General features: G+C 41.1%; 1 protein-coding gene across 5 annotated transcripts in view; it reads left to right on the forward strand.

The window, feature by feature from the left end:
* The window catches only part of NPNT (nephronectin), an 89,937-nt gene extending 85,859 nt beyond the window's left edge, over positions 1-4,078 (forward strand). For all 5 annotated transcript variants that reach the window (XM_059661728.1, XM_059661690.1, XM_059661700.1 and 2 more), the window contains one exon: positions 1,094-4,078. In XM_059661728.1, coding sequence (XP_059517711.1) covers positions 1,094-1,204 — 111 coding nt within the window. In that variant the 3' untranslated portion in view covers positions 1,205-4,078. The remainder of the gene's footprint in view (positions 1-1,093) is intronic.
* The last annotated feature ends 9,146 nt before the right edge of the window (positions 4,079-13,224 follow it).

Below are 13,224 nucleotides of genomic sequence, written 5' to 3' on the forward strand. Positions count from 1 at the left end.
GAGAAACTTCAAAGGGCAGAGGTGTTGAGCTTAACTCATCTTACTTTTCCTTTCCTTCCTTATACTTTAAACTCTGACCACCATGAGTTACCCTAAAGTGGTTTTCTCCAAAATGTTTCTTTAAAATCCATTGTTCCCTCTTTGCCTGAGAGACCATAGTTAAACAGCTTTGGGTGGGATCCAGAGCAATAGACTTGAAAGATATTGTTCTGCTCAGGACAGGGTGTGGGAAAGCTTGACTGAATATATAAATTTTATCCTAAGTAACCAAGTCACAGGTAGCAATGAGGTGATCTCTAACACCTCATCGAAATAACTTATTTGGGATGTGTCTTCTTTACGTTGCTGCTTCTAAAACTATTACTATGAGGAGATTCTGCATCTATGCTTGTAGGTATAGTTTCTGTAAACCCTTTTAGAAAGAAAAGGTAGGCTCCATTAATACAGCTTTTACCAGAGTCTTAAATTTTATGTTACTCTGATTTTTTCTTAAAATTTTTCTTAATATACATATATACTTTTAAAGAACTAAAAAGGTAAATCATTTCAAATCACAGCAGAGACAGGTTTCATTTGTTTTGGAAAGGAGCAAGGATGCTATCAAAGATAAAATGCAAGAATAGTGGAAGTTCGTGGTCTGTGCACCAGTAGAACAACGCTGCGACGGGATGATGGCGTTGGCCTCCGTTCCGTTTGGCAGCAGAGCTGCATGAGCCCAGTGGAGGAGCTAGGCAGCGTCAGAGGAGGCTGCATGGCGGTGATCTTTTAGACTTGGGCTCTACGTCCGCACCTCTACGTGCCATCACCGTCTTTTTACTTCTGACCTTGGTAATCGCTGACAGAAGCAGCCTGTAGTTTAGTGTGGCTTTAAAGGGTAACTGGTTCTGAGGAACGGGGTCTGATGCACAGTTTCCTGGGGATTTCAGTTTCTACCAGAACGCAGGCCTCAGGTGACATGGTTCTCTAGTCTTTCCTTCTGTTAAGTAAGCTTACTGTTTAGACCTGGGGGAGTTTGCCTTTATTCTGCGGAATGAGCCGGCCTGGGGAAGGGCACAGGAGGCTTGACCGGTGTGTGTGTGTGTGCTCTCCCTAGGTCATCTTCAAAGGTGAAAAGAGGCGTGGCCACACTGGGGAGATCGGGTTGGATGACGTGAGCTTGAAAAGAGGCCACTGCTATGAAGAACGCGTGCAGCTCCGCAACTAGCAATGAACTCCTGTGTTGCTCCCTCTTCTTTTTCTGATCTTCACCTCCTGTCCTCTCCTCCCTTCTGTCAGGCCTCGGAGAAGAGTGGGTCCGTGGGTCAGAGAAAGCCTGGTTGTTGACCCACATCTTGGCCTGTTTTTGTGCAATCCCAGTGGACAGTGACACTCCCTTTGACATAGAAGGGACATTGGTTAGACACATGCAAGCTGTCTGTGGGTGCTACCTACATCCCGTAGGAACTGGCTTCAGCATGTGAGACCTATGCCATCCTTCATCCTGGTGACAAGGTGTTCCTTGTAGCAAAGTATGGGAGACATTTTCAAAGGAAATTCGTGCAGATGGCCATTCTGTTATCTGTCCAGTGTCGTGCCACGAGTAGTATTGACTTCCCCTAAGATACGCTGTACAATGTGCTTGTGAACTTTGTTTCTCGTCTTCACTGTTAGCTCTGGACTGGCCTGACCTCTTTTACTGCCATTCACTTTATGAAAGAAGGGTGTGTAACATATCAAAATGCATTTATTCTTGTTATCTGTATTTTTCTTTTAAAGACAATTATGTAAAGTGGGCACGTAATTCCTCGTTAGTGGTATTGTGTTTTGTGTAAATGTGCTATTGATATGACACAGTTGCGTGTTCCTGATATTTACCGACTCCAGTTGCAAGGGAAAAGGCAGCTTGTGATCTCTTGAATTAAAAATACGCGGTGAAATGTTGTCCAGTCCTATGACCTTTGATCGGTAGCAAGAGAACTTTGGAAATGGTGTCAGGTTGTGGCAGTGGAGGGATGAATGTTTTAAGTACCTTGAGTTTGATCTCTACAAAGGAGAGTAAACCATTTAGATCAGCGGTTCTCAACCTGTGGGTCGCGACCCCTTCGGTGATCGAACGACCCTTTCACAGGGGTCGCCTAAGACCATCCTGCATATCAGATATTTACATTACGATTCATAACAGTAGCAACATTACAGTTATGAAGTAGCAACGGAAATAATTTTATGGTTGGGTCACAACATGAGGAACTGTATTTAAAGGGCCAGAAGGTTGAGAACCACTGATTTAGATAGACAGGAAGCTGCAGTTAGCACTAAAACCCGCACTGTTTCTCACTTAAAAACCTACGGCGTTCCCCAGAATAACACGGTTCTCCTTGGTAACCTGTAAGACCTTGGAGACAGTCCCGCCGTTTCAGAGGAAGGGTTCTGTTTATGGGAGCAGGCTGGGGAGAAGCCTGGGAGCAGCTCTCCTGGAATGGATTTCATACTAATTTTTGAATCAGTATAAACATAGGTGGGTCTAGGTCACAACCTATGTGCTACCAAGTCAGCATGGGGTAGGGTAGGCCCGGGCTTTGAGGTAATAAGTGTGTTGGAATAGGACCCACTTACACACTAGAGCAACGGGGCAGGATTGGAATTCTGAGATCGAAGGACCCTCAACTAATATATGTCCTCCTTGCATTTTTTAACTTTATATTAAAAAGAATATCGTTTTTAAAATGCAGCTTACTACTGAGACTCTTCCTCACTTCTGATTAAGTAATCAACATATTTTCTGCTGTTTTTGCCCAGAATCACAAAGATGATTAAAGGGTTGGAAAAAAAAGATCTGTTGTGAAAAATTAAAGGAACTGGGATTATTTAGCCTGGAGAAGAGAAGACTGAGGGGCAAACCATTGCTGGTTTTCCAGCGCATGAAGGGCTGGTACAGAGAGGATGGTGGCCAGCTGTTCTCCACAGGCACTAAGAATAGAATAAGAGGAAACAGGCTTAGACCAGAGTATGAGGGAGCATTTGCTGGCAGGGACAGTTGTTAAATTAGAATCCCAAAATCCCTTATAAAGGAGTGTCTCTCTCTAGCTCAGAGGCTTTTAAAAAATTAGATAAAACTTTGTCTATTTAAGGTGGTTAAGGGTGTTTAAGAAAGAGTAATAGATTACACAATCTCCCAAAATATGTTTTGCTCCTATTACTGTGTAGTGAAAAATCTCCAGACTAAGTAATTTGGACTAGGCCTGGGTTTAATTTAGGCATTTCCCTCTTTGGCTTCTAATGGAGAGAAATCAAAAGGGGACAAGCCCACCAAATGCTGAGCTTTTCCTTTATGGCAAACCTAGCAGTATTAAAACAAAAAAAGAAAAAAATATATATATATATATTTTATTCCAAAAAGAGAGTATAATAGGCAGATGTTTTAGTATTTCAATGTTCTAATGTGTTTTGTTTTGTTTTTCTTGAAAAAGGTATAACCCTTTCACTTGCTCAATGGACAATGCTTCCGATTTTTAAAGACCATAGCAAAGAGCACAGTTTACAGAGACTTTAACTGGTGCATTCTCTCTGCAATGTGTGTGACAACTTAACTTGGCTGCTGATACAGAGTACCATGCCCAACACAACTGCCAGGCCTTTTCCTTCACCTAATTTGTATAATTCACTCTCTCTTTATCAATTGAGTCTCCCAAGTTCCGCAGTGGTAATGGGTTTTTTTGAACAACAGGTATAATAGTATACCTACTATAGTATGCCTATAATACCTTTAGTCATTTAACTTGGTGGAGGCAGGGCAGCAGGGGAGGATAAATCAGTGAGCCTTTGAGTAGGGGCCAGCAAATATGGCCTTAGAGCTCTTTTTAATGATTCTTTTCCTTTTGGGTCATATAACTGCACAACTGAAGGTGAAAGGGGAAAATAATTGAAAATTCCACTTTTAGGTGCCAATAATACATTGCACTAAACTGATGGAAGAAGTTATCCAAAGTACTGTATAACATCTTGCTTATTATTTAATGTTTTCTAAAGTGAAAAATGTCAGTGGTTTCCCAAACAGCCAAATAAAAATAATTCTTTGTAAATAAAAACACTGTTAATAATACCGGTAGTTTATTTCTTATTGTTTTGAGTTATTTTTTATTGGGAGGATATTTACTGCTTGCCTGATTGGGGACAAAGATAATTGCCCACATTATTATGCTTTCTAGGTTATAAAATATGAGGTCATTATTCAGCAACATGGACAGGAAAAGTAATCAGTTCATATAACACATGTCATACTTTAGCAAATTACTTTGGTTTTCTTATAGCTCACTTAGTTATAAACATTTGTCTCAACTTTTTTTTCATGGAAAAGCAGCATAAGCTATAAATAAATATATAAATATATATAAACTAGAGGCCCGATGCACGAAGATTCGTGCAAAAATGGGCCTTCCTTTCCCTGGCTGCCGACACTGCCTTCACTCCAGCAGGAGCCACCTTTGCACCTTCCCATGCTGCCCAGAGGCCCAGAGTGGCTGCATCCTGCCCCACCCTTGGCTGCTCAGCACCTGTGTATGCAAATCAATCCACCATCTTTGTTGGGTTAATTTGCATCCTCACTCCTGTTGGCTAGTGGGCATTGTAAAGGTATGGTCAATTTGCATCTTTCTCTTTTATTAGTGTAGATTATATGAAAAGCCTTTTTACTGGTGTTGATTTTATTTATGACATTTTACTCATATTCCAACAACCTTTTCTAATGGAGAAAACTATAAAGAAAAAATTAATGAGATGCAAGATTAAAAATCTGTTCTACAAAATTATAGAGAAATGGTTAAATGGCTTCTTTCTTTCCAATACTAGCAGCTAGGACACTTAAGTTTTGAATAAACACAAACTTTAAGCAAAAGGTAAAGAAAAACTGAAGTTCCCTTATCTCAGAGGTGCTTCTTACTCATTCTTAGGAGATCTGAGAAAGCTTATGTTTTCTGAATATGTTAAGAAATTTTAAAATAATATTATGATAGCTATGTATGGTGCCAGGTGGGTACTGGGAATATTGGGGAGAACACTTTATAAAGTATATGACTGTCTAACCACTATGCTATACACCTGAAACCAATACAAAATAATATTGAAAATAAACTGTAATTGACAAAAAAATTAAATAAATTAAACCACTTTTGAAACCTATTTGAAGTTGGGGTTTGGAGGCAGCAGATAAGTATGAGATTCCAGGGTCCAGTTCATTTTATTTTATTTTTATTTGGACAGATTTTTGAGTACTTACTGCTGTTGGCTCGGGGATACAATAGAAAGCAGACTTTCTTTTGTGGGGTTTCAATTTCGAGAAGAAGAAGGGTATTTACCAAAGTCCTGTAAGTAAATGCCAAATTGCTCTTCTGGAAATAATGGTGCGTGGTACCTTGAGGCTCTGAAAGTGTGGATTCCATGCCCTTGCCCATTGCTTTTCAAACTTCAACGTGCATGGAAATCATCTGGAGATCATGTGTGAAAATGCAGTTTTTGACTTGGTGGATCTGGGTGGGGATTGAATTCTACATTTCTAACCAGCTCCAGGCAATGCCCCTGCTGCTGGTCCTGAGCCCCAACTTAAGTAATAAGGCCGAATTATACATAGAGGGCTCTGGGCCTTTATCTCTGTTAACATTCACTGTTGGGAGACCTAAAAATCCATGCTTCCAAGATCTACTCCACAAAAATTCACTAAGTTCTGGTGTGTTTTTTTACCCAAAAAACTTTAGAGTTTCAACAACTAGAGAATATAAAAATAGACAAATATTATTTTAAAAGAACAGAAGTTCCGAATATAATAAGTACCATCATAAAAATGAAAAATTCAGCAAGGAGACTCACTCAAAGATATGTCACTTGAGATTATCTAGTTTGAGGAAGAGAAAGATAAAGCATCAATAAGGATAAAACAATAAAGATCAACATGGAAATAGACTTAAAAAAATTCTATAAAATAACCAGACCTAACAGGCATCTAAAAACACTCAATAGTACAGGAATACACATTATTTTCAAGTATGTGGAGCTGTTGACAGACTATAAATTTGGCCATAAAACAAATCACAGTAAATTTAAAATTGTAATTATAAAAATACATTCTTACATGAAATAAAAGTAGAAATCAATAATAGGACTATTGGGGGAAATTCACAAATATATAGAAATTAACATGCTTGCAAATAACAAATGGGAAAAAAGAATTCAAAGGAAAAGAAAGAAATATTTTGAGTATAATAAAAATAAGAACAACATGCCCAAACTTCTGGAGTACAGGTAAAGCACTGTTTATAAGGAAATTTATATTTGTAAATGTCCATAAAAGAAAAAATCTTAAATTAGTAATCTAAACTTTAAACCATATAAAACTAGACAAAGAAGAGCAAGTTAAAGTAAGCAAAATTAAAACAACAGATAATTTACAAATAAAATTGTGTGTGTGTGTGTTTTTAACAGGATAAACAATTTAAAAACCTTTGGCCAGACTAACAAAGAGAGAAAATACAAATAACTAATATCAGAAATGAAAGTATGGATGTTACCACTAACCCTACAGAGATAAAAAAAAAAAAAAGACAAGAGAATATTATGAACAGCTATATGCCAACAAATTAGATAAACTAGATGAAATGGACAAATTCCTAGAAACAAATTACCCAAATACTCAAGAAGAAATAGAAAGTTCTAACAGACCTATGACAAGAGACTGAGCAATAATCAAAACATCCCAACAAAAGTCCAGGACCAGATGTCTTCACCGGTGAAGGCTACAAAAATTTAAAGAGTTAACATCAATCCTCAAAGCCTCCCAAGAAATAGAAGTTGAGGGCCCTAACTGGTTTGCCTCAGTGGAAAGAGCATCAGACTGTGGATTAAAGGGCTTTGGGTTTGATTCCAGTCAAGGGCATGTACCTTGGTTGCAGGCTTGATCCGCGTGTGGGAGGCAACTAATTAATGTGTTTCATCAATGTTTCTCTCTCTGTCTCTCCTCCTCCCTTCCACTCTCTCAAAAAAAAAAAAAAAAAAAAAAAGAAAGAAAGAAAGAAAGAAAAGAAAAGAAAGAAAAGAAAAGAAATCAATGGAAAATGTCCTCAGGTGAGGATGAAGAAGTAAAAGTCGAAGGAATACTTCTTCACACGTGTTATGTGACCAGAAATATTCTGATACCAAAGCTAGATAAAGACACAAGAAAAGACAATACAGACCAATATCCCCTATCAATATAGGTGCAAGTTCCTTAACAAAATACTAGTAAATTGAGTCTAATGAAGCATTTTAAAAGTTATACATCATGACTGAGATTTATGCCAGGAATGCAGAGGTGGTTGAAAATAATAATACTTTCAACAATAAAGATCAAATTTTTAAAAATAAGAAAATCGATCATTCAACAGTTTACAAGATATTCTACATAAAGCAATTAGGCAAGAAAAAGAAATAAAAAAGTATTGGTAAGGAAGAAGTAAAACTACTATTTGCAAATGACATGATCCTACATCTAGAATATCCCAATGAATCCACAGAAAATCTATTATAACTAACAAATTAATTGATCAAAGTTTCAGGTCACAAGATTAACATTAAAAACTCAGTTGTTGCCCTGGCTGGTTTGGTTCAGTGGATAGAGTGATGGACTGCAGACCAGGGGGTCCCAGGTTCGATTCCAGTCAGGAGCACATGTCCAGGTTGCAGGCTCGATCCCCAGTTGGAGGCGTGCAGGGGGCAGCCAGTCAATGATTCCCTCTCATCATTGATGTTTCTATCTCTCTCTCCCTCTCCCTTCCTCTCTGAAATCAATAAAAATATATTTAAAAAAAAACCTCAGTTGTTTTTATCAGGGAAATGCAAATGAAACCTACCTGTTAGAATGGCTATGATAAAAAAGATAATAAGTAGCAAGCTAGGATATAGAGAAAGGGGAACTTTTGAGCACTGTTGGTGGGAATGTAAATTGGTGCAGCCACTATCGAAAACAGTATGGGGGTTCCTTAAAAATTTAAAAATAGAACTACCAAGAGGCTCAAGATGAAAGAGTAGGTAAACTCTGAACTTGCAACCTCTCATGATTACATCAAAATTACAACTAATTTATAGAATGACTATCACTGAAAACCACCTGAAACCAATAGAACAGAAGTTCTATAACTAAGGATATAAAGACGCCACATCATCACTGGAAGGAGGAGTGGAGACGCCGAACAAGCAGGTCGTGGCAATTAAGAAACAGAAGAGGTATCTGAGCTGCAGAGGTCTCCGCTGTGGAGTGGAGGGTCACAGCCCCACAATAAGCTCCCAGCCCAGGGGCACCAGTGTGAGGAAGAGGAGTCCCCATCACATCTGGCTGTGAAAACCAGTGGGGAAACATCTGGCTGTGAAAACCAGTGGGGAAACATCTGGCTGTGAAAACCAGTGGGGAAACATCTGGCTGTGAAAACCAGTGGGGAAACATCTGGCTGTGAAAACCAGTGGGGATTGTGCCTGAGAAAGACAAAGTGCTGTTAGACACAAAGGTGCTACTCTTTTTTTTTCAATTTTATTTTATTGCTTAAAGTATTACAAAGAGTAGTACATATGTCTCCTTTTTTTCCCCATTGACCTTCCCCAAGTCTCCCCTACCCCCAGTATTTTGCATCCATTGGTTATGCTTATATGCATACAAGTCCTTCAGTTGATCTCTTACCTCTTAAAGGGCCTGCACTTCCTCACAAACTCACTCGCTCTCAGCTCCAGTGCAGAGGCAGCAGCTGAAAAGCACCAGAGACAGATGGGGAGAAACTAAACTGAGTAACTAAACTAACTCCAGGGAGAGGGCTGGAGGGATGTGGGTGGGAACTTCCTCCTGGGAAAGAAGCACTGGCAGGTACCATTGTTCCTTTGCAGAACTCTCCTCACACCCAGAAGGTGGGCACCAGATCTGTGCTTTCAATTAACCTGGCTAACACCGTCCTGATTCCCTGAGAACCTGCCCAGCTGACTTGCTTGCCTGGCCAGAGCCTCTTCCATCAGATCCTCCACACAAGAGGCCTACCTTGGCTTCTACTGCAGACATTTCCCAAAATCTGTAAACCTCACAAAAGTGGTTAGACTCATGCTGAAGACTTTCTCAAAAGTCTGCAAATCCAATACAAGTGGCGGCCACACTTGGATCTCACTAAAAACTCCCTCTAAGGTCCACAAACACTCCACAAGCAGTGGCCACCCTTGGCCTGCATTGTCATTCCTGCTGAAAGGAATTCTATGGATAAGACAGTCAGGTTGAGAGAGTCTTAGGAATAAAGAGGGTCCAGGGGGGAAGAATGCATGGGTGAGGGCTTGGAGCTGCCAGAAGGCATGCACTCACAGAGAATAGAAAGGTGCCACAGGATAAGGGGAGAGGAAGGCGTACATTCACAGAGGATCAAGAAAAGCTAGACTATGGGGAAAAGGGAAACATACTTTCACAGAGGACAGAGAAATGTCGAGATGCTGGAAGGAGGGAAACACGTGTTCACAGGAGATAAAGGAATGTTGCAAGATAAGGATGAGAGAAAGAGGGGAGCACCATGTGGATTTAGGGCTCTGAAGCTGATACTCTACAAAAAGAGTGACCGCTTAGAAAAGCACAGGGTCATAAAATGGGGAAGGGGTCCAATCAGAAGGGAGCATGAAGAGACAAAGAACTACAGTCTTTATAAACCTTAGAAAAAAGAGGCTTAGCCTTAGTGGATTATCCCCTTGGGAGTCTATTTGCTTCCAATAAATTTCCACACTTTTACCAGCAAGTCCTTGTTGTCTGTGAATTTTATTCTTCAAACTTTGTGAGGCAAGCACTGCAAGGGAGAGATCTGCTCCCTGCACCCCATGTTTCACTGCCAAGTGGTCCCAATCCCAGCACAAGCATCACCCAGACTCAACTTGCATCGTAAATCCCACCAGGTGGACCCAAGCCTGGCATAAGCAGTGACCAGTCTTGGCCTGTAACATAGCTCCAACTAAGCAGCCACAAGCCGGGCAGCTATCCTCAGCTTGCATCACAGTACCTACCAAAGGGTCCATAGCTTAGCACAAGTGGCAGTTGGCCTTGGCTCATAGTGTAGCCTCACCCAAGCACCTCCATGCCCAGGACAAGCTGCAAACAACCTTAGATCACTTTGTAGCTCCAACCAAGCAGCCCCAAGCCCAGCACAAGTGGCAACTGACCTTGGCCTTCACCAGAGACCCTCCAAAGAGGCTCCAAACACAATATACTTGGTGGCCAGACTCAAACCATACCTGAGCCCCACTGAGCTCCACATACAGCACCCCTAAAGGGTAGCTTTGGCTGGCACCAGAGCCCCGCTAAAGCAAGTCCTACTCCACAGGTCTGACCCCCATGCAACAGCTCATCTGCTGCAGCTTTGGCCAGCCTCACATCCAGTCAACCTGAGGATTTACCACACCCACTGAAGTGCCAGCAACAAGTGAGGCCCAGTCTATATATACAAAAGGCCAAGTGTCTGTCTGACTGGTTTCTATGACGTACACTGACCATCAGAGGGTAGACGCTCAATGAGGCGCTGCCATGACACACACTGGCCATTTAAAAATAAACAGCACCACGGACCTGGCGCCAACAAACTAACACTCTACTTCCCCCAAGTGGGACACAGGCCCCACCACCACCCTGGAGCGACACCCCACCAAATCACAGCCAACGCTGCCAAGACCCCATGGCACAAAATGTGGCCCACAGCCCAGCCCAGCCCAGAAAAGGTCGCTGTGGGTGCTGGGTAATGACATCACGTAGCAAAGCCTGGCTTCCTTTCCCTAGCGACTAACCATCTTGCAGTTTCTTCCTCCCAGGAACCTGACTTGCTTTATAGCCAGGTGCAAACATTTTACACTTTAACCAAATGCCTGTGAAGTGTTTTCACATGCCTCATCTCATTTGATCCTCACAGAAGTCCTGGAGAAGGTAGATAGGAGACTTGGTAGAATCCTATTTTCTTTTCATTAGCCAGAACATGGAGATTTAGAAAGTTTAGAAACTTGACCCAACTGAAAAGAAGTAAGAAATGATGGATCTTGAAAATGACTTCAGGTTTTCTCACTGCGTAGAATATAGTCAAACACTGCTGCAGTTAAATATTTTACCCTTTGTTCTCCCTGTGTGATCTACAATAATAATCTGCTTCATGTTGATATTTACTGCTGTGTTGCTGACAACTACCTGAAAGAGAAGTTGAGGTGCTTCACTGGGCTGGAAAAAGTTTAGCTATACCAGAAAGCAGGTCTAATTAAGCAAGTTTATTCTATATATGTAAAAGGCTAAGTTGACTTGAGCATGCAGGATACATATAAAGCTCTCGCTGGTGCCAATCACACATGTGTGATTCGATCTGTCATTGTCAATCGTGAATTTGGTCGACACTTCTATTATAGAGAAAGGGCGAATAGCAATATCAAAATATATCTTCTAATTAATTTTCTTTCAATGTGCATGAATCTGTGCACCAGGTCACTAATTACAACATAAGAGCACATACAACCTACACAAGGGACACCTCTGGAACACTAGGCCCAGGTGACCAGCGAGACTGTCCTGGCCCCACAGGACATCCTTTACTTAAGGCCATTCTGACTAACAAAATATAGATGGGCCTAAAAGGTATTATGCTAAGTGAAAGATGTCAGATGGAGTAAGACAAAAAACATATAATTTTTTTTTTAATTAAATCTTTATTGTTCAGATTATTACATTTGTTCCTTTTTTTTCCCCCCCATAACTCCCCTCCTCCCAGTTCCCGCCCCACCCTCCGCCCTCACTCCCCACCCACTGTCCTCAACCATAGGTGCACGATTTTTGTCCAGTCTCTTCCCACATCTCCCACACCCCTTTCCCCCCCAAGAATAGTCAATCCATTCCCTTTCTATGTCCCTGATTCTATTATAATCAACAGTTCATTCTGTTCATCAGATTATTTATTCACTTGATTCTTAGATTCACTTGTTGATAGATGCATATTTGTTGTTCATAATTTGTATCTTTACCTTTTTCTTCCTCTTCCTCTTCTTAAAGGATACCTTTCAGCATTTCATATAATCCTGGTTTGGTGGTGATGAACTCCTTTAGCTTTTCCTTATCTGTGAAGCTCTTTATCTGACCTTCAATTCTGAATGATAGCTTTGCTGGATAAAGTAATCTTGGTTGTAGGTTCTTGGTATTCATCACTTTGAATATTTCTTGCCACTCCCTTCTGGCCTGCAAAGTTTCTGTTGAGAAATCAGCTGACAGTCGTATGGGTATTCCCTTGTAGGTAACTGAGTTTCTTTCTCTTGCTGTTTTTAAGATTCTCTCTTTATCTTTTGCTCTTGGCATTTTAATGATGATGTGTCTTGGTGTGGTCCTCTTTGGATTCCTTTTGTTTGGGGTTCTCCGCGCTTCTTGGACCTGTAAGTCCATTTCTTTCACCAGGTGGGGGAAGTTTTCTGTCATTATTTCTTCAAATAGGTTTTCAATATCTTGCTCTCTCTCATCTTCTGGCACCCCTATAATTCTGATGTTGGTACACTTGAAGCTGTCCCAGAGGCTCCTTACACTATCCTCGCATTTTTGGATTCTTTTTTCATTTTGCTTTTCCGGTTGGATGTTTTTTGCTTCCTCGCATTTCAAATCATTGACTTGATTCTTGCGCTCCTCTGGTCTGCTGTCGGGCGTCTGTATAATATTCGTTATTTCAGTCTGTGTGTGCTTAATTTCTAGTTGGTTCCCCAATATAAGATCGAGGGTCTTATTAGTTTTTGTGTAGATCTCATTAAGTTTATCGGCAGCTTCTAAACAGTTCTTGAGAGACCTTAAAAGTGTGGTTCTGAACTCTATTTCTTCCATTGACAATTTTGTCCTGTTTCTTTGTCTCCGCATTTTGTTATGCTTCCTTGGTGCACCCCCTAGTGGTCTTTGTTCCCAGTCTTATAGATAAATCTTGATTGTTGTAGCTAATTCCAGGGAGGGTTTGACCTCCAGGCCAAGTGGCTATGAGAATCAGCTGTGTCAGCAGTGAGAGAACTTCTGTCCTCTAGGGAGGTGCTAATCTAGCCTTTGCCTGAGGCTATCCTGCAAATGGTTCTGCGCTGGGCTTGGGCGGGGCGGGTCGCACAGGATCAACAGGGTGGGCCAGAGAGAGCAGTTATGGCGGCTCTCAGTCCTGTCCCAAGGGGCTCTGCCTCTCTGAGTCCCAGCACCCGTTGCAAAGCTCGGAGAGAAAGCTGCAC

This window comes from Myotis daubentonii, chromosome 1 (assembly GCF_963259705.1).
Source record: "Myotis daubentonii chromosome 1, mMyoDau2.1, whole genome shotgun sequence".
In the NCBI taxonomy this organism is placed as follows: Eukaryota; Metazoa; Chordata; class Mammalia; order Chiroptera; family Vespertilionidae; genus Myotis; species Myotis daubentonii.